The sequence below is a fragment of the Baudoinia panamericana genome (assembly GCF_000338955.1).
Source record: "Baudoinia panamericana UAMH 10762 unplaced genomic scaffold BAUCOscaffold_9, whole genome shotgun sequence".
Classification (NCBI taxonomy): Eukaryota; Fungi; Ascomycota; class Dothideomycetes; order Mycosphaerellales; family Teratosphaeriaceae; genus Baudoinia; species Baudoinia panamericana.
Genome location: NW_006911265.1, coordinates 818,578 through 836,921, shown reverse-complemented (window position 1 = coordinate 836,921; position 18,344 = coordinate 818,578). Strand labels below are relative to the sequence as shown.

Below are 18,344 nucleotides of genomic sequence, written 5' to 3'. Positions count from 1 at the left end.
TCTACGGGTCCTTCGTGAACTGGTGCATAGCTACGGTTATCGGTATGAAGCATCCAGGTAAGGCATCCAACAAGCACTTTCCGCCCGAACGCTGCTGCTCTGACCATAGTGCTGTAGACAAAAAGTACGCTTCCAAAGGTGAACAAAAGTTCGATGAGGACGTTTTGAGAACCTTGCGCACCTTCCCCACCCGGACGCAGGCATTCTGCGCTCTCATGGCGTCCTACAGCAAGCGGAGCTGGAAGGGTGGCAATGTGAAGAAGGGCCCAGTCCACGCCGAGGCAGCGAGCAAGTGTCTTGGTTTCTACAATGGCATGCCATACTCCCACTGACACCGCGTAGCCGAAGCTGGGCTTATAGCTGGCCATAAGGCCTTGTACAAGCACGTCTTCTCTGGGAGTGAGCGCAAGGCGATGGAGGCCGCTGGCGGCAACCCTGCTACGTTTGCGGACGCTGAAGACCGCAGGGCGCCGAAGATAGCTGCGAGGGCCGAACGGCGGCAGAAAGCCGTGGCAGCGGCGACAGCAGGCTTGGACAAGATGGCGGTCACCGAAGATGCTGCGCAGGAAAAATCGCAAGATGAAGAGCTGCTGTGAGGCCTACAGCATACTATAGTGCTGTAAGTACGGCGCTGGGATGCCGGTGATGTGCTCAGCGAAGGCTAGGACCTTGGCGATGTCCCAAAGAGATATTTCGTAGATATGTTGCTGCGAGACTTATGGCAGGCGATGGTTTTGTTGGGATTCCATTGGAATACCCGCCAAACCCTCAGCTAGCGGTGATGACCTTGGCCTCCTTGCCAAAGAACCTCCTCTGAAATAATTCATACCCGCCATATATCACGAATGGCGTCCATGCAATGATCAAAACCCACCGTCTCGCAGCTGGCTTGTACCGCGGATCTACCTTCCCCGTTGTCGCATATTGCTGAGAAGCTTGTAATCCGCGCGCTGGATCTTTTGGTCCTTCTGGTATGACGCCTTCGAATAGGCTGTTAAGAAGACTGGGCTTCTTCTTCCTTTGTGGTGCAGGAGCTGTGATTTCCGTCGGCAGCTGCTGCGCTTGACGTTCGGAGCTTGGTCGGTATGGACGAGGCTGAGGTGGGGAGGATGCTGGTGGTGGTGGTGGGCGAGATGTTGCATACGTAGCTGTGTGCCAAGGAGCAGGGTGTCGGTTGCTTCTGACGATCATTTTGCGGTATGCATGCAAGGGATGCTGCCGTTGTGCGACCTGCCAATTGAAGTGAAGTGGGTGGTCGGCACCGAAGGATGTCCGGGCCACCGGCCGGAGACCACAGCCCCTGTCAACGTCTTAAGAACACATACAGTACTACATTAAACCCTGGAATATATAAGCTTGACCTGTCAGTGACTGAATACCATGTGCTCAGCGCGTGCTTTGAATTTGACGATTCTCATGAGAGACAAGCAGGTAGAGACATTGCGCAACCACGGGCCTGTTGTTGAGCCGCTATATCCTTACACAGCCGCATCTTGAAGTCCAAAGATTTCCACGCGAGGTCAATGTATTCCGGCGTTCAGAATCTTTTGAAGCCGTTGACCGCACCAGCCCTCAGAAGCACCTACCTGCGCGTCATGCCACTTTTGCTACACATACAGTAAAGTCGTACTGGATTTCAAGCGTAACAACAACACGACGCAAGCCATGCAACAGCCTTCTAGTCCGTGATACCAGCTGCGACGTAGCAGGCAAATGCGGTACATCTGACAACTTCCCCTCAGTCGTCTCATGCCTTTGTACCAACCACCAAAGTAGGCGACATTGCGGCTGTGTCATTGAGCGCCGACGCGCTGCTGGCAGAAGGGGCATTAATCGCCGTAAACGACGGGGCTGGTGCCGCAATTGGTGGCGCAGCTGGCGCTGGCGACTTGACCTCCTGCTTAACCACAATCGTATCCGCGTCATCGACTGAGGTATCTTTCGTGCCGGTCATCTCAACGTCCCGATGTGCTGTCCCGTTTTTGCGGAACGCTTCACGGTTAATCTGACCTGCTGGCGTCTCGATAGAATCAACAACCGCGGGTGTCTCAGCCGCTATGGGTGCGGTAACTGCCGCGGGACCATGGTGTGGTGGGCGTTGAACAGGTGTGGCGCTCATGGGACCACGATTTGGGATATTGGGCCCCGGAGGCGCACCTGTCGGGAACGCGTTCGTGCCGAAGACTTGGATGGCTTGTGCATTCTCCGGCACGAAGGAGAACTTCATCTGCTGGCCAGAACGTGAGGTGAGGCCTGGCATGTACATCATACCGTTCTGATTTGGTGGTTGTGGGTACTCGCCATGTCCGCTTCCGGGCCTCGAAGGATTGGGAAAGCCGTTCTGTGCAATTGGTGTGCCGGGATGTGACGAACGCCATGCCGGTGAATCGCCTGGCCGTGTATGCGATGGCGACGGTAATACCGCGAAGCCGTTGGGAATGCCTATGGGCTGTGAGCCTAGCAGTAACGGATTAAGGTGATGCTGACTGAGGTACGGTTGCTGAGCGGCATGCTGCACGCTCCTGCGTCTCTCAAGCTCCATGGCATGTGCGTGCTGAGCTTGCGCAGCAGACATTGGCTGTGGCGTTTGAACTGGCAGACCCATGCCCTGCAAGACCTGCTGGTGCGAGAGATCCTGTTGCCTGGCCATCTCCTCTTGCGCCTTGGCTTGCGCTTCCTTCCACTTCTCCACTCTCACCCTGTTTGCTGCAATCTGTGCTCCGTACGACATGCACTGCCAATGAGGCGCATTCTTCGAGCCTTGGTTAATGAGGTGATCAATCTGCATATACAAGTTCTGGAGAGCCCGAATAAGCTCCTGAGGTAGGACAGCGTTGACCTGTAAACAACCAGAATCAAGAACCTGCTGGAACGCCTGCACCGCCTGACCCTCGGTACAGCTTTGAGCGTGGATGCGGATGACCTGCGGTTGAGCTTGCATCATCATGCGGTGATATTCTTCGTCGTTGAATTTCCGTGGCCGTCCAGGGCCTCGCTTTCCGCCCTGCTGTTGTTGTGGCACGTACATCCCGGTATGCTGATGGTTAGCCATGACTTGGGCGTGTATGCGCTGCCCAGCCCATGATCGAAGTGCATTCTGTATGAACTGAATGCCGTAAATGAGCTGATCGTCCGGTTTGCCAGACTTGTCGAGAACGTAGTTGAGGGCGTCAGCCTCGTTGCAAGATGGTCCCTCCTCTTCATTACTCTCTGCGCCACTGCTCATATAGCCAAGCAAATCATCAATGCCATCTTTTGACGTAGGTCTACCATTCTCTGCAACGGTGTTAGTAAGCAGCGACCAACTTCGTGTTAGAAGTGACATACTTTGCTTGCCACTCGGCTTGCCTTGCGCCACATTTTGATGTGAGGGCTGTTTCCCTGACAACCCTGGCGGTGCAGGTACTCCACCAAACGTAGCGAGAGCCGCCGACAATGCCTCTAGTTTCTTGATCATCTCCGCTACAGTGATTGGTTCCTGTGAGCCATGAACCCTCCCAATGCAGTCAAAGTCCACAAGTTCTATACGAGGTGGTGGAGGTGGCGCCGGTCGTGGTGGCAGCCTACTGACGGGCGGTGGGTGTCTTGGCTGAACGTGACCTGGATTTTGATGAGGCGCGGGATGTCCAAATTGTGGGTCATTTTGCGGAGGCATCGGCCCATGGAAATGGGGATGCATTGGCTGACCTCCATGATGCTGCATCACGGCAGGCTGACGTTGCTGAGCGTGCGGTGGCCCGTTAGGCTGAGCATGGCCGTTCGTGGGTGGTGGCTGAACCGGTGCGGCCTTCGGCTTGTCGTCATCTCCGTCCATAACGTAGTACGACATGAAATCACCATAATCCGGGTTAGTGGGGGATGGAGTCGGCTCCTTCTTCACGGGGACCGGGATCTGTTCGAAATGTGTAGGGAGCCTGACGGTGGGTGCTCGTGGAGCAGGCTTAGCAAGTACAAGTTCGTCATCATCCTCCCAGTTGATGCGGAGACTTTCATCGTCCAGAACCATGTTGTCGGAATAGCGCATCCTGAGTACACCTGGCTCGGCTCTAGCAACCACGACGCCGTCCTTCGTCATGCCTACCGGAGAAGGTTCTGACTCACGAGCTGGGAGTCTGAGCTTGAGCTTCTTCGCCGGAGGGCCCAGATCCAACGTCTGCTGAAATGGTTGGGCTGGAGGCGAACTAGACTGACCAGTGGTCGAAGGCAGTGGGCCCATGGGGGCTGTCTGTGGTGCTGGCGTTGACAGACTTCCTGGACTTGGCACATCGACTCCCGCCATCCCTCGCTCAGTGGCAATCTTGTACTTGCGGATCTTGGCATTCGATATCCGAGACGTGAAGTGAAATACGGAGACATGATTGCTCATGCCCCCACGGTTGGCCATCGTGGGTGGTCGAGATGGACGTCAGAACTTGCACGGAGCCGGCTGGTTGCAGCAGGAGGTTGAAGCGCAGACCCACAATTCTTGGCTCGTGACCGCGAGGCAACCAAAACAGCGTCTTGAAGCGAGCGCGCAGGCTCGGCGCACGTGATGTAGACGTGACTTCACTGTCGAGAGGTCAGCGAAGACATCCTGGAAGACGATGAAGGAAGCCGAGTCGAGTGAGCAGCGATGGTGTGGCGCTGAGGAAGGTGCGGAGAGTGGAAGACCAAATCTTAAGTGCGGACAACCGCATGGTCAGTGCGCGCTTCCCAAAACGGAAGCTATGGCAGGGTCACGCTCCCAAAGCATGACAATGTTGCCTGAGATAACAACTGTGACTCTGCAGTGGCAGAGAGAGTGCTCTCGACCACTCTACACTTGTATGACTTGTCAGGCATTGACAGAGACGCATGTTGAGTGTGCCCTGTTGCATGAAGCAATCGATGCTGTGCCTCCCATCTTTGGCATAGAACGCGGGATGAAACTATCCCACGGGTTTTGCCGCTTCACATACGCTGGCAAAAGTCAGTGCATGCGAAGACGTAGCTTGATCAACCATTGGGCAACATATTCCCTGCGTTGTCATCTACTTAGCATACTCACCTCATGAAGTCTCTCGTCCGATGCGCCCTGGGCGCCTTATTGTATAGCACTGTTGCGCTCGCAGCTAGTTGGAGCTTCGAGGATGCTTCCATATCAGTCTCAGGCAAGGCAGCTGGAGTCGGTGGTGCATCGAAGGAGAAGTGAGATGTCGATGCCTTATTTATTCTGGTTTATGTGTTGCTAACCGCTGCGGCAGGTTGTCGCCCAATTCTCCTTTGACGTCGCCATTGGCGCTGCCGGCCGCAGACTCACTCAAGGTCATCCTCACAACAACCGAAGGCTCCACGGGAAAGAGAGCGCACCAGGCATTCCTGACATTGCACGAGCCCACGACCGGGTTGGAAGAATCATTTCCATTCAGTGTGAAGGAGAATGGAAAGGGCAAGGTAGAAGTGGTAGGTTTGGAAACGTTCCGTGGTTACAACGAGCGGAGCTGACTTCAGACGTATAGACGCAGAAAGACCTCCCATTCCAATTCCTCACAAGCACTCAGCCACTCAAGGCATCTTTGGTCATCGCCTCCTTTGGCTCTTCGACTCCGTATAACCAGCATGCCTTCGACCTGAGCATTGAGACGGATGCTGCGGCGGCCCCAGCTGTCCCTTCACCGCCGGAGCGATACACCAGCCAGCCCGAAATCCGCCACATGTTCAAAGCCGACCCACGCTCACCTCCTGCGGTCATCAGTCTGGTGTTTACGCTTGCTGTCTTGGCTGCCTTGCCTGCGCTGCTGGGTGCATGGCTTTTGCTTGGAGCGAACCTTGACCACATCGGCAAAGCCTTCAATGCCAGCCCTGTCGCGCATGGTCTGTTCTTCGGTAGCATCATAGCCATGGAGGGCGTGTTCTTCTTGTATTATACCGTTTGGAACTTGTTCCAGGCGTTGCCGGCCGTATTGGCTGTCGGCGTTGTGGGGTATGTAAGTGGAAGCAGAGCGTTGACGGAGGTGCAGGACAGGCGCCTGGCTGGCGAGCGGTAGACCACAGGCCGTAGATGGCCATCGACGAGTGTACCATGTTCGTGACAAGCGCCGCACACGGCCTTCGTGAGCGTACCGTGTCATACACTTAACCGAGCATGACGAATTCGCGGGCCATAGTAACGAGGGCATGCTAAGAAGTACAAGGCCTAGTCCAAGACCTAGTTCAGAGACCATTACGCGCAAATGCTTGTGCCTCTACTGATCTTGTCTCGAAAACATCAACTCAGGATCTGGATCATCTTCGCTCCCTTCTCGAGAGACCGGCCGCAATCGCGCCGTGTCGAAGCTTTTGTCCAGCTCATGTATCGTGTTATCTTCCTCTTCCGCACGGTCGTTCCCGTTGGAAGCATTCGTGGGGTCGTGAAGATCGCGGGTAGAAGCAGATTCAGGAGTCACACCAAGCACGTTATGCAATATTTGCTTGCCCTGCCGCAACGCATTGGCTTCAGCCCCAATCGCCGCAATGAGCAATTTCCAATCATGCTTCTCCGCAAGCCTGAGAGAAGCGTCGATATGCTCAATCACACCGTCCAGCTGCTCTAGCAACAGTCGTAGCCGCTCATTGTTATCCTGTGGCTGTGCCGGAGGGTCTTCCCAAGCTGATTGCGAACCTGTCATATCCGCCATGCTAGCTCTCAAGCTTCTCTCGAAACTCGTAACCTGTGTCACGACTTTTTGCCACACCGCGGCCCCTTCGTCGAGAGCGGCCTTCTCGTGTTCAACCATCTTACGCCGCAAGAGCACCACATCCTTATCCTGCTTCCACTGCTCCCAAGCCATCTCCAGCGTCCGGCGCCGAGCTGGTAACTCCCACATCGACGTGGTGCCGTCTTGTGGATGCTGCCTTGTTTCCGAGGCTGCAGACTTCGTGGACAAGAAGCGTTGTATATCCGCTTCAATCATACCCAGAGCAGACGTATAAGAAGCCAACTTCGCCTGCACCGCATTCTCCGCCGCCGCAGCTTGGCGGAGAAGCTTCCTATGTCGCACCTTCAGATCCGCGAGCTGCATCTCAACGGCGTTGATCTCATCTTGCAGCACATCCGCTTCCTGTTGCAATCGCTGCGCGCGGATGGCCTCCTCGCCGTCGTGGGCTTCCTGCGTAGCTTCTCGCAGTCCCTGCTGCTTCTGCTCCCACTCGTCGATCTGCGCAAGCGTATCCTCTTTTTCCTGAGCTTCGGCATCGAGTACGTGGGTCTCCTCGTCTTTGACAGCCGACAGTGCCAGAATGCTGGTATAGATGCCTTTGCGCGCAGTCCTCAAGCCAGGCTTCTTCCGCAGCGGTCGTGATCTGCGTCGGGCGGACGAACTACGGACGCTCTGTGCAGTTGGCGTTGTGCTCCCAGTAGAAGCTTGGTCATCAACCAGGCCGCCTTCCAGCCCTTTCACCAGCCCTTCGGCTTGCGCATCCAGCAAGAACTGTAGGTCCGCTTCCAGCTCGGTCTGCCGATCGGATACTGCAGTCGGCGGTTCGATGAGGACTGACCTCGCCGCTATGCGGGGCGAGCTGGTATGGACGCTCTGGACTATGGAAGGCGGGATGATGGAGGCAGCCATGGGTGCAGGACTGCGCCAGCGAGGCAGTTCATGTGGAGGTTCAAATGACGCGCCAATATCGCGGACGCTGGCGGTCGCTTTCGAGAACCATGATCTGGCATCCATTTCAGCATCGAGCGTTTGAGTGGTGATGTTGTATAGTAGCAATTAAGCATACCTTTCCATCTTCGATCGATTGCCTTGTGCTTAATTAGCTTGACTTGGTCACTTGCTCTATGTCTCCGGTTATCGGTGCTTTGACATCTTCGCCTGTGCTTCGTCGCATCTGGACTAGAAAGCTCAGTAATGTCGATCCTTACTAGGAGGGGAGACTGTGGTTGGTGGTGTTTACGGTCTATAAAGCAACCCAAGGGATCGGCGGCATCGCTTCCCAAGCACACCGAGGCAACTTCGACACTCCTCCCTCCACCATCCAGCTGACTATGGGACCGATATCACTTTGAGGACAGTGATGGGACCGGTGTACAATACCAAAATGCTATAAGCGTCGTTAAGGAGCTCGTCATGCTTATATGTCCACCACAAGTCACCTTCAAAGTTGCCGGCTCGGCTACAATACAATGATGTGCTTGTAGAAGCACGTGAAGCACATGAAGTCCATTAAGCTGCCTAGAATACACAAGAAGTCGGCAGTATACTTTACAGCTCACAAGAACAGCCATGGCCAATCCGCCACGCTTCATCCTGTTCCTGCCGCCACCACCTACGCAACCTACATTGCCTTCGCTTAGGGCAGCCTTTGGCGAGACACTAAGCCAAGTTCTCAAAGAGGTTGCAAGCCACTCCTCAGATTCCTCTCAAGCAGCAATCTTGGACATTGCCCTGGCGTGTCCGCACCTTATCGGACACGAGCAGACGCCTCGATCAAGCCTGTACGATACCACGCAAGCGAGTCTCGCCGGCATCTATAAACTTGTCTGCGTGATCGCCGCGAAGGAGAGCATCAATGTCGAAGATGCTGACGGCGTCGATGTCCGTGTCTTGCTGTTAGCGTGGTCACCCGGCAGTACCGAGACCCAGTCTGCACCGTACGGTCCTGTCATAAGCATTGGCACGCTTGGACGATCAGGTCGGCAATGGCAGTATGCTTTTGGCGATGAGTCTGAGGCTGGTGAAGCCATGGTCAAAGCCTTTGTTGCCGCGAAAGGCGGCCATCAAAGTATCAGTCACGTACACGGTAGTGCGAGCTCGGCAGCGGCATCCGGCCATGCACCAAATGGAACGGCTAAGACCATTGACAAGACTGTCTCCCCACACACAAGTACGCATAGACACTGCCATGTTGCCGTAGGCGGAACGTTTGATCATCTGCATATCGGCCACAAATTGCTTCTGACGATGACCGTATTTGCCGTCGACGAGCCTACCGACTCTGGACCTCCGGCACAGGAGCGGAGCGCAACGCTTGGTATCACTGGTGATCAATTGTTGAAGAACAAGAAGCATGCTTCAGTCCTCGAGTCATGGGCTGAGCGCCAGAATGCTGTGCAAAACTTCCTCGACGGTATCGTGAACTTCAGTGCTCAAGCACCGGACAGCAGAGTGCGCAATGACGCAGGGCCCAACGGCAAGTCCGTGGATCTACACTACCCGAACGGTCTTATAGTCAAGTGTACCGAAATACAGGACCCTTTTGGCCCGACTATCACCGAGGAGCAGATCTCAGCCCTGATCATTTCTGGCGAGACGAGGGCAGGTGGCAAAGCAGTGAATGACAAGCGCAAGGAGAAGGGCTGGGCTGAGCTGGAGGTCTTCGAGGTGGATGTACTTGACGCCGAAGACGAAGGCGAGGATGTGAAGGAGGGGTTCGGCAACAAGCTGAGCAGTACCGCCATCCGAGAAAAGCTCGCCAGGAAACAGGACGGTGGAGGGAGCGGGAAGCTTTAGTTACTGCGGCCCGGTGCAGAAATTGTGCCGTGCTATCGAACCGGACGGACAACTTTGCCTCTGAAAATTGGAAACAAGCGCCTTCAACGACAACAACATTCACGATCTCTGCCGAATTTACGGCGTGCCGCCTTCCTACCCACCATGCAGCGGATCCAACAGCGAGCAGTTACGGGAGCGGTAGCAGCATCGAAGCCACCCTGATTCGCCTGCGCCGTCTTCACATGGATCAGGCTTTCATGCATCTGCGACACACTTTCTACCGGCTTTTCACAACATTTGGCGGACTGTGTATAAGGCTTGGTTTGAGCACGCATTAGCTGCAGTGGTGCCGTTTCATCTTCGGCCCGAGATCCGAACATGGCAGGGTCCTCCGACACCGCCTCACGTCCTCCAATGCTTCGCAACGCGCAACCATGTTCACCATAGTACTGGACAGTCAGTATTAGTCTTGGAGCACGTGGCTGTGTCGCTGGTCGTTCTGCATAGGAGAACTTGAGGTCCAAATGCGTCACTCTAACCCTGCTTCCGAATGGATACCTCACCGCACATGCAAAGGTGCTGAAAGGCTGGCTATTCGGAACCCATCAATTAAGGCGCCGGTGCTGTCTCGCTGGGCCTGCTGCCTGCATACTCACGTGTCGAGCATGAACCATCGGGCCAGCCGATATCTGCATATGGTGGATTGCACGGTTCCGTGCACAAGGCTGCCGTCAGTCTCGGAACCTTTAGAACAGCTATGGACTATGTAAGTCCGCCGCGATGATCGTCAATATGTGGACGAGTGTTTCGATAACGTAGAGTTGCTGCTTCTTGGTCAGCGCCCTAATGTCGTGTGAATCTGCTGTTCTCTCTATCTTTCTTCGAGCAAACTCGATGCTACCGCCATCTGGCCCACTTCTCACATCCGTCGTCCATCAGAGACCGCTATCTAACAATCAGTCCAGCGCGTACGGTTGTTGACCGTGGGTAGTGAGGAAGTCCAACCGAAGCCAACAGGTTCCCACAGCTCGACAAGCGTCAACGAACAAAGCCTTTTCCACAAACACCATGCCGCGCAACATTCAATATATCTTGCCAAGCGCTTTGGCTTCGTGGTCTACGTCTAGCTCTGCGCATTCACAGGACGAGCGGACCTCGCTGACAAGTTATGCATGCATCCTCCAGGTGGTTTGCACAATGCTGGTGGGAATGCGAAATCGCGCAGCTACCGATTGGTACAGTCCTCCACGAGCGCCATAGCAGCGTTGCAGAGTATGAGTGCTGTCGGAAGATCCAAAGGATATTGGCTGTGCTATACACAATCGCTTAGATACTTTAAGTGAATACGCCCTTCTCCGGCTGCTGTTCGGCGTCTTTCTGTAGCTCAAGGAAGATCCCCTCATCATGACCCGGTATCACCCTCCCGCGCGTCAATCGCACAAGATGTTTCAGGCGTTGGGTCGAGCGGAACCAAGCAGGATGGTCACGAGCAAGCCAGCCCTGCGGAATGCCATCGCGCCACTAAAAGGCTAGATTAGCGTTGTACGAACCTATATCGATCCTTCCACTCACGTTCTCAATCACATGGCAGTGATCGCTAATGAAGAGGAACGTGCCGCTGTTGGGAAGATTGATCTGCATGCCGATCAAACCATCAGTGTGCCCCGGCAGGTGATGCAACGTTATGCCTTGGCAGAAATCCATAGTCCGTTCATCGAACGTCTTCCAATTGAGATCAAGTCTGAGATAATGCTTGAGGTAGACGCCGACGTCTGCGCCCGTGGCTACACTCCAGAATGCTGAGCGGAGCTCAAGATCGTGCACCCAGATCTCGACATCCTTCCTGTCCAAAAACATATCAAGACCGCCTGCATGGTCTAGATGCAGGTGACCAATGATGATCTTCTTTACATCCTCCAGCTTGTGGCCCGTTGCCTCGATGGCAGCGTCGAGCTCATGCCTGGGCTCATACTTGACGCGAGAGAAGACGTCACTAAGCTGGGGTCTACAGCACGAAAGGTCGCATCAGCGCCATCAAGCATGCCATGAACGTTCAATACGCACCCCCAGACCTCAGGGTAGTCCTTGCCGCATCCAGTCTCCCACAGGATCACGCCTTCGATTGGATGGTCGATGAGGACACAGTACATGGGCAGTTGACGCCTCTTGTTTACGAACGGCTTGTCCTTCGTGCTTGTCAGGGAGGTGTTGCCACCTCGGATGACAAAGCCTTCATCTGCTTCTAACCACCCAACCTCCAAAAGCCACATCTTCGTGCCATCGGGACAGACGTTGGAAACATGGTTTGGAACTGCACCATGGTCAAGTTGTTCCTGAATCTTCTTTGAAGTAGCCATAGTGATGGAACGCACTTGAGACGTCTCTTGCAGTATCACCTTGGTGGTTCTTACTGTACAACTTACGGTGCCGTACCCTACAACGCACACTGGCCGTTCACGACGTCTTAGCCATTGACCTGCCACGGTCGAGCATACGCCATCTGAGGGGCAGATGGAGGTAAAGTGCGGGGATGCATAGGGAGGATGCTGGTTCTGACGAACGAGAGGTGCTGATCTGCTTGTTCCCGCGCCGGTGATCCGGCGATGTGGCTCATGGTTGACAGCACGAGAGCACCTGCCCTTCTGGCCAACACGTTGCCGCGTGACCAGATGTCCAGCCGATACAGACCATTGAAAGTCGGGGTCGAGGCTTCGCGGATGCAATATCGTCCTTGATCGAGCCGTCTTTGCCGCTGCTGATCGGCCCAAGCCCGGTTCCGGCAAGAAGCGTGGGGGTCACCGTGCCAAGAGAGGAGAAGGACGACTCCACCTGTTCCTCTACGGCGAGAGCAGATGGAAAGCTACGGGTTGCGACTCTCCAAAGGATCTTGCAGGGCGCTTGCTGGGCACGACCGAACCCGTCTGGTGGTACTGCACCTCACCTTCCCCGCCCACAGTGCCCAGCGTTGCCGCGACGCACGCAGTTGCGCGATCATCCGCAAAAACCGGGGACACCCCGACGCCCACGCGATGTGGCGCTGCATGACTTGACTACAAGCTCACATGGCCAATTCACTTCCTTCGAGTAACGGCCTCCTGCGCTTCCCACGTTGCCTCTCGCGACGTACTCGGATCCGCTTGGTCCATGTGTCATCACTAGCGCTTCATGTACGTACTTGCTATTTGCCGGTTCGCCTTTCGCTGCAAAATGAATTGCCTTTTCCGGTCATCAAACCGCGTGGGATGGGGCAACGAACGGGAGGGGGAAATCGCAATCAGCTGCATCTCTGAAGTCAGTACCTGTCGAGGCTCACCACAGTAGGGCCCACCGCGTGACAGCGGATGATAGGCCTGGCTCTCAAAAGGTGCAGCAACCCTAACTTGTGTGCCTTCTTCTGTACGACCGCCTTCCGTCGACAGCCTTCCCAACAGTATGCGCCACATCTACCATCCTAGTCTGCTTCCTGCACGGTCCGATCTCTTCTCTCCAAGCGACTCATCAGACCTGCCATAGCAACATCTCTTTGCTTTCCTCGTTCTGATCCTTGCTGGCGTTTGACCTTTGTCGGTCCAACCGTTTCAACACGCAAGAAGCGACTATCAGCAGTGACCGGCTCGATCAGCATTGGCAAGATGCCGTTGATGCTCGATCCTGGAAGCCCTAGCAGCTCGTCAACAAGCAGCAAAAGACTTTCGCATTTCACCATCGGCTCCGTCAGTGTTGACGATGTCCGCCGCATTGTTGACATAGAATTCCACGCTTTTGAGGACGAACGGACCAACCAGCAGCTCTCGTTCAGAGACTACCAGAAGCCCGAGCATTTCGAACGATCCGTCAACATATATACCAATATTCTGACTGCCGCGCAAAGAAGAGATACCGGTTTGGGTGGCAAGCAAGCCCAGGTCTACTGCGATGAGGCGTTGCGGCATAATTACGTCAAGTTCTACAAGGTGGAAGACACGGAGTCAGAAGATGTCGTCTCGTTCGCGAAGATGGAGGTTAAGACGTACACTGTTGACGAGCTTCTCTCACCTGCAGATACTGGACATGAACGAGAGCCTAAAATGAATAGGGATTGGTTTGCCCTCAACGAGAGAATGCGGAGGAGCTACGTCGGCCTTACGAAGCATTGCTGTACGTTCGAAGTTACGTTCTTGCACACGATATTGCCAGTACTAACGGACCGGTAGATATCGCCATGCTTGCGACGGAGCCGTGCTATCAGCATAACGGTGCAGGGACCATGCTCCTGAAGACCATGCTCTCTGAGGCCGACGATGCGGGTATTGAAGTCTACCTCGAAGGCACAGATACCGCCAAGGCGCTGTACGAGAAGCACGGCTTTGTCGCCGTCAATGAGATTCGCTTCGACCCTGCGGAGTACGGCCAACATGATATTGGGAAGGAGCGTCAAACAATAATGGTACGTGGAGCTTTAGCCAAGAATGGCGCGAGGCGAGATGTGCGGGCGTGGTCCTTAGCCGCGGCGCAAGCACAGGCGGAGTGTAAAGCAAACATCGGTTCCAGGTAACCGGTAGCGAACAGGTGCCTACACAGTGGAGATTTAGCTTTGGCGGGAGAAAGTCGCAGAACGTTTCGTAAGACAGAACCCACGGGGACAACAGCACGGGGCAGACGAAACAGCGTCCAATATCTAAGATAACCCGAGTCTATCCTTTATCATGGTATCTCCAGCGTGCTCAAGCTCGACAATGACTCTACGAACAGCCAGCCAACAGTATCATATGGATGTACATCAGATGGACATATGAGACTCATCTACATCCAAGTCCTCGACTGAGCTGCCATCAGTGCGTCATGACCTGCTTAATGGTCTTCTTGTGCCATCGCGAAAGCCATGTGCCTGCATAGAACGTCCTGATCCGTTTCCCGAAAGCCATGAAGACAAACACGAACAGGTTGTTGGCAAGTAGCACTCCGCAGAAGACGCCAGCAATGATCACAGCATACCCGGACTCGATAACCCACTCCAGGAGGTACAAGCCGAAGGCGAATGAGATCATCTGCTTGCCGACACACATAGCAATAAGCATCTCGGAGGTGTTGGCGTTGTAAGAGTCGACAGCGTAGGCAAGGGTAAAGGTGAAGAAGCTAGTGTTTCTCTGTCAGCGTTCTGAACAACATGTTGGCTTAGAGCTTGGAGAGCGGCTTACAAGTAGCTGCCCCAGTCACACATCGCGACACCAGCAAAGTAGCCGATCCAATGAAGCTGGTATTGCGCCGTAAGTCCGTATACGATGAGTCCGACAGGCGCGATGATGGCTGCAGGGATCAAGTTGCCGAGACGCATTTCCGCCTCACGAATGCCATTGTTACGCTTCGTGTAGTATGCGGCGAGTCGATCAGACGTCCAAGTGAGCGGCACTGCCAAACCGTAGCCGATCAGGTTGCCAAGTGCGATTAAACCAGCGTTCTCCTGCTTCCAGCCGTACGGCGGTTGCACGATAATGGAGGGGAAGGTGTAGTTGAAGACGAGCGCGCCGAGACCAATGTAGATTCCGAAACTGCAAGAAGACGTAAGCATATGGCCTGGCAAGTGCTAAATGGTCTGCAATTCGAAAACAACGCGCGCTCTCACTTACCTAGTAACGACCCAGAGGACAGCAGGCACAAGGAAGTAGCTGAACGAGCGGATTATGGTCAAGAAGAACGACTCGTCGTGGTTAATAGCTGACCATGGCTTGAGCGTCTCGATGAACGTTCGTCTTGGCGGCACCAGAGTCTGCACCTCGACATGGTGGGTTGCTGTCTTGCTGTCGAGTACCTCGTCTTGGCCGAAAACCCTCTTCTCGCCGTCGGGATTCGGCAACGCTGGGCCGCTCGGCGAGTCTCGTTTGTAGGTAGTCTCTTCGACGAAGAGGAAAGCAAGAATCAAGAGCAGACCGGCAAACGCAGTCTCCACGTAGAAGAACAGGCGCCAGCTGTATCCGCCAGCGAGCATATAGCCCGCATACAGTGGCCCTGTCGAGCCCCAGCAGAGGCAGACGGTGTAGTATCCAAGCTTGCTTCCGCGCTCGTGCACTAGCACCTGTCAGTCTGTCTTCCCGCCGAATTGAGGAGCGACACCTACAGAAGAAGATATCATTAACCAGCTGCACGGGTAAGGCCTCGCAGACGCCGCTTGCGAAAGCGTGAATGATACGAGCTGCCATGAGGCCACTAAAGCTTGTGCTGCAGCCGCAACCAATAAGACCGGCAAGGTATACGACGAGCGAGAGGAGCATAACTGGTCGACGTCCGAATTTCAGGTACATCGGTACCTAAGAGTATTGGTGGTAAACGTTAGCGTTGTGTCGGCCAGCAACCGAGGCCTGAGGTTTGATCTTTGCATACCGTGATGAGCGTGCCAAGGCCATAGACGATGTTTGGGTATGAGATCAACCCGGAGGCAACCACTGGAGAGATGCCGAAGTACTCGGCAAATACGCCAATGTAGACGGAGGGGCCAAGAAGCGCAGAATTGCTGAGGAAGGAGTAGAGGCTGCAAATGCTCAAGATCATATTCTTTCTCCATGACGGCCATTGTAGTGGATCGTTAGGATCTTCCGCAGGTACAGGGAACAAAGCCTGTCCGTAGGCAGTGTCGTCTCCCTCTGCAGCTCTCAGGTTGACGGTGCCCGGAATTGCCTCCTCGTGGGCATGACTGCAAACGTGTCAGTGACTATTCGCGTCACAGTACCGAGCTGTTAGCGTTACCTGTGGACAAGGTGTTTCTCGTGAGGAGCCATGGTGGACCAGCACTACGAGATCTGGTGGAAGTTGGCTGTATTACGAGTAGAGCGGGGAGGAGTGATGTAGGAGGAAATGAAGGGAAGTAGATCATTCATGAAGGCCATCCTTCGGCACCCATTCACCGCGCCTGATAACGAACTGCCGTCCTGCCATCTCCGGGCGTGGCAACTATTGGCAGCATGGGATGCTCGCGGCGCCGCACATGCGCATCTCACCCTTGGCTAGAGCAAACCAGGCATGCGGGACCCCAGCTCAGGAGCCACCTGCTGGTTGGAACCGAGCCGAAAGCATGCTCTAATTCGGCCCTAGCCCCAACGTGGAGGTTAGCAGCATGGAGCGGACGCTCACCCGCGGCCCCTGTCGATATTAGTCTTGCAGACTGCTGCGGGGTGCCCATAGCAGACGGCGACTGCACCTGACACGTGCTGTGTCCTGGTTTCAGCCTAATTGTATCTTGACCGGAGCCGCCTTCGCAGACGGCTTTTTAGCATTGGGTTATTACCAGCTTGTGCTTCCAAAGCACCCGTGGAATATTGCTCGAGCCTGTGCAAAGCGGCCGTTGTACCTCTTGTGGGGTAGGACAGATCTATCGTAACGGAGTGCAGCTGCATTGGTGCGGTTAGTGGATGCACTCAAGTCGCGACGCGCGCGCGGGCCTAGACGGCCTGTCTTCGCTAAGGTCAAAGCTAATCTATTCGACCAGACTACAGTAGCTGGCATAGTCGCTAACCGCAGGCATTAGTGTCTTAGTTGGACGCAACTGCAGAGACGCTAGATTGTCGACACGAGATGGAAACGACAACGACACAAAAAGAGCCCCAAGATCTAGATCTTCTTGGTTTAATGTTAGAAGCTGGTTCGCCATCACCACCTCTCTGCCAATCTACGGATTACTTAAGCCGTTCCCAAGCTTGAGAACATTCAGCCGTGATGGCGCTCGCGCCGCTCCCTTACTTCTCGGAAGGCTGTACGAGCCGAACTAGCATCATCTTCCCCGTGAGTGCCAAGACTGACTGCCGTTTGGTGTTCGGCACAGCAATGTTGGGGAGCTCATGCAACAAGCTTCGTTTCAACGAGGTCCGACCGCGAGATCGGTTGACCGACCAGTAGCGATCATAACAGCCTGCTCGCTGTAGTTGGACCGTTACAAGCGATCCAGGCAAGAAGGCGTTCAGTTCCAGCCGATTATGCCCTGACCGATGACTTTATGATCTTGAAGCAGGGACACTCGCCTCCCAACGACTCCGGTTCTGCCAACTTCTAAAGCGAAGCTGCACGGAAGCGAGCAAGGCGTACCGCTATTTGCTGGTTGCGGCAATGTAAAACGGTGCATTATCGTTCGGCCATCGATGTCTCGGGACCGAAGATCTCCGTCGTTGCTACAGGGGCAATTAGCAGTAACTATGCCAACAGCTGACTATGCACTGCCGCGTCGTCGCCTACACAACATAGAAATGACTTACTGTATGACAATCTCCATATAAGCCGCCGATGCTGGCCCTCCGCTCAAGCACACTGTTGTGCCTTCGTTCTGAGCCGAGTTGGCAAACTTCAAGGTCACTTCGGACGGAGACCGCGCCTGGCTTTCTGCATAGGGCTTCAGGATAGCGATCGTACCGCCTTCGCTTGCTCGAGCGCTGTTCTCCGCGCACATTGCCAGTGTACTAGGGTTCACAGGCGTGCTCGAGTGGCTGCTTTGAGAACGAAGTCTATGTGGTGCCGTCTACCGCATGGTATGGTCGTGAGGGTACCGAGGCCAAAGCGTCAACCTTGGTGGAGTCCTATGGTGGGCAGCAACGTTGTTGTCTCCGCCATTTGCAGATAGCCCTTGGTTGTGATATAACGAGGTACTTATCTAGTCGAACCGTTTGGACAATGCTTTGGCGCAGCAAATACTCGCTCGCTTTTGCGACAATATGAGCAAGTTTCTTCGGCCATTCTGCAAAAGCTTGGTTGCACTTACGCTGGCAAAATAGCATGCGTCCTTGATTTGACGAAGCCAGGACGGATACCTAAAAGCATCAGATCGTTACGCTACCCACCTACTGTAAGACGTGTCTCAACGGCGGCCGCCTTCGGTCAACATGGGAAAGTGCATCGGTACAATGGTAGCAAGCGTCCGGCATTTACGAGCAATATCGAAAGACTATCAAC

The 18,344-nt window shown here is 54.7% G+C and overlaps 10 protein-coding genes across 10 annotated transcripts; 4 read left to right on the top strand and 6 right to left on the bottom strand.

Moving 5' to 3' along the window:
• Window positions 1-550: 550 nt before the first annotated feature.
• Window positions 551-1,469, bottom strand: BAUCODRAFT_556983 (uncharacterized protein). The gene has a single exon (XM_007680266.1). The coding sequence runs from the start codon at window positions 1,189-1,191 to the stop codon at window positions 769-771; it is 423 nt and encodes a 140-aa protein (XP_007678456.1). The 5' UTR covers window positions 1,192-1,469; the 3' UTR covers window positions 551-768.
• A 278-nt stretch (window positions 1,470-1,747) lies between these two features.
• Window positions 1,748-4,384, bottom strand: BAUCODRAFT_149825 (uncharacterized protein; the record flags this gene model as incomplete). Its single annotated transcript, XM_007680265.1, has 2 exons — window positions 1,748-3,276; window positions 3,328-4,384. 2 exons carry the CDS (start codon window positions 4,382-4,384, stop codon window positions 1,748-1,750), a joined length of 2,586 nt encoding a protein of 861 aa, XP_007678455.1.
• Window positions 4,385-4,922: 538 nt separating this feature from the next.
• On the top strand, window positions 4,923-6,420 carry BAUCODRAFT_35956 (uncharacterized protein). The gene is made up of 3 exons (XM_007679887.1): window positions 4,923-5,166; window positions 5,223-5,421; window positions 5,478-6,420. The coding sequence occupies exons 1-3, from the start codon at window positions 5,030-5,032 to the stop codon at window positions 6,003-6,005; spliced, it is 864 nt and encodes a 287-aa protein (XP_007678077.1). The 5' UTR covers window positions 4,923-5,029; the 3' UTR covers window positions 6,006-6,420.
• Window positions 6,408-7,553, bottom strand: BAUCODRAFT_51990 (uncharacterized protein; the record flags this gene model as incomplete). The annotated part of the gene is made up of 1 exon (XM_007679946.1): window positions 6,408-7,553. A coding segment is annotated over one exon (1,146 nt), but the record flags the coding sequence as incomplete, so codon positions are not given.
• Window positions 7,554-8,225: 672 nt separating this feature from the next.
• Window positions 8,226-9,452, top strand: BAUCODRAFT_73913 (uncharacterized protein; the record flags this gene model as incomplete). Its single annotated transcript, XM_007680019.1, has 1 exon — window positions 8,226-9,452. The coding sequence occupies one exon, from the start codon at window positions 8,226-8,228 to the stop codon at window positions 9,450-9,452; it is 1,227 nt and encodes a 408-aa protein (XP_007678209.1).
• An 839-nt stretch (window positions 9,453-10,291) lies between these two features.
• Window positions 10,292-12,190, bottom strand: BAUCODRAFT_557928 (uncharacterized protein). Its single transcript, XM_007680264.1, has 3 exons — window positions 11,499-12,190; window positions 11,007-11,439; window positions 10,292-10,955 (listed from the first exon to the last, which is right to left on the bottom strand). The coding sequence occupies exons 1-3, from the start codon at window positions 11,789-11,791 to the stop codon at window positions 10,770-10,772; spliced, it is 912 nt and encodes a 303-aa protein (XP_007678454.1). The 5' UTR covers window positions 11,792-12,190; the 3' UTR covers window positions 10,292-10,769.
• An 876-nt stretch (window positions 12,191-13,066) lies between these two features.
• Window positions 13,067-13,968, top strand: BAUCODRAFT_149820 (uncharacterized protein; the record flags this gene model as incomplete). The annotated part of the gene is made up of 2 exons (XM_007680263.1): window positions 13,067-13,571; window positions 13,628-13,968. The coding sequence occupies 2 exons, from the start codon at window positions 13,067-13,069 to the stop codon at window positions 13,966-13,968; spliced, it is 846 nt and encodes a 281-aa protein (XP_007678453.1).
• Window positions 13,969-14,106: 138 nt separating this feature from the next.
• On the bottom strand, window positions 14,107-16,437 carry BAUCODRAFT_557925 (uncharacterized protein). Its single transcript, XM_007680262.1, has 6 exons — window positions 16,155-16,437; window positions 15,792-16,101; window positions 15,529-15,718; window positions 15,041-15,479; window positions 14,612-14,962; window positions 14,107-14,549 (listed from the first exon to the last, which is right to left on the bottom strand). Exons 1-6 carry the CDS (start codon window positions 16,184-16,186, stop codon window positions 14,246-14,248), a joined length of 1,626 nt encoding a protein of 541 aa, XP_007678452.1. The 5' UTR covers window positions 16,187-16,437; the 3' UTR covers window positions 14,107-14,245.
• A 220-nt stretch (window positions 16,438-16,657) lies between these two features.
• On the bottom strand, window positions 16,658-17,069 carry BAUCODRAFT_35950 (uncharacterized protein). The gene is made up of 2 exons (XM_007679886.1): window positions 16,894-17,069; window positions 16,658-16,808 (listed from the first exon to the last, which is right to left on the bottom strand). Exons 1-2 carry the CDS (start codon window positions 17,053-17,055, stop codon window positions 16,689-16,691), a joined length of 282 nt encoding a protein of 93 aa, XP_007678076.1. The 5' UTR covers window positions 17,056-17,069; the 3' UTR covers window positions 16,658-16,688.
• A 51-nt stretch (window positions 17,070-17,120) lies between these two features.
• Window positions 17,121-17,300, top strand: BAUCODRAFT_124308 (uncharacterized protein; the record flags this gene model as incomplete). The annotated part of the gene is made up of 1 exon (XM_007680261.1): window positions 17,121-17,300. One exon carries the CDS (start codon window positions 17,121-17,123, stop codon window positions 17,298-17,300), a length of 180 nt encoding a protein of 59 aa, XP_007678451.1.
• Window positions 17,301-18,344: the final 1,044 nt, after the last annotated feature.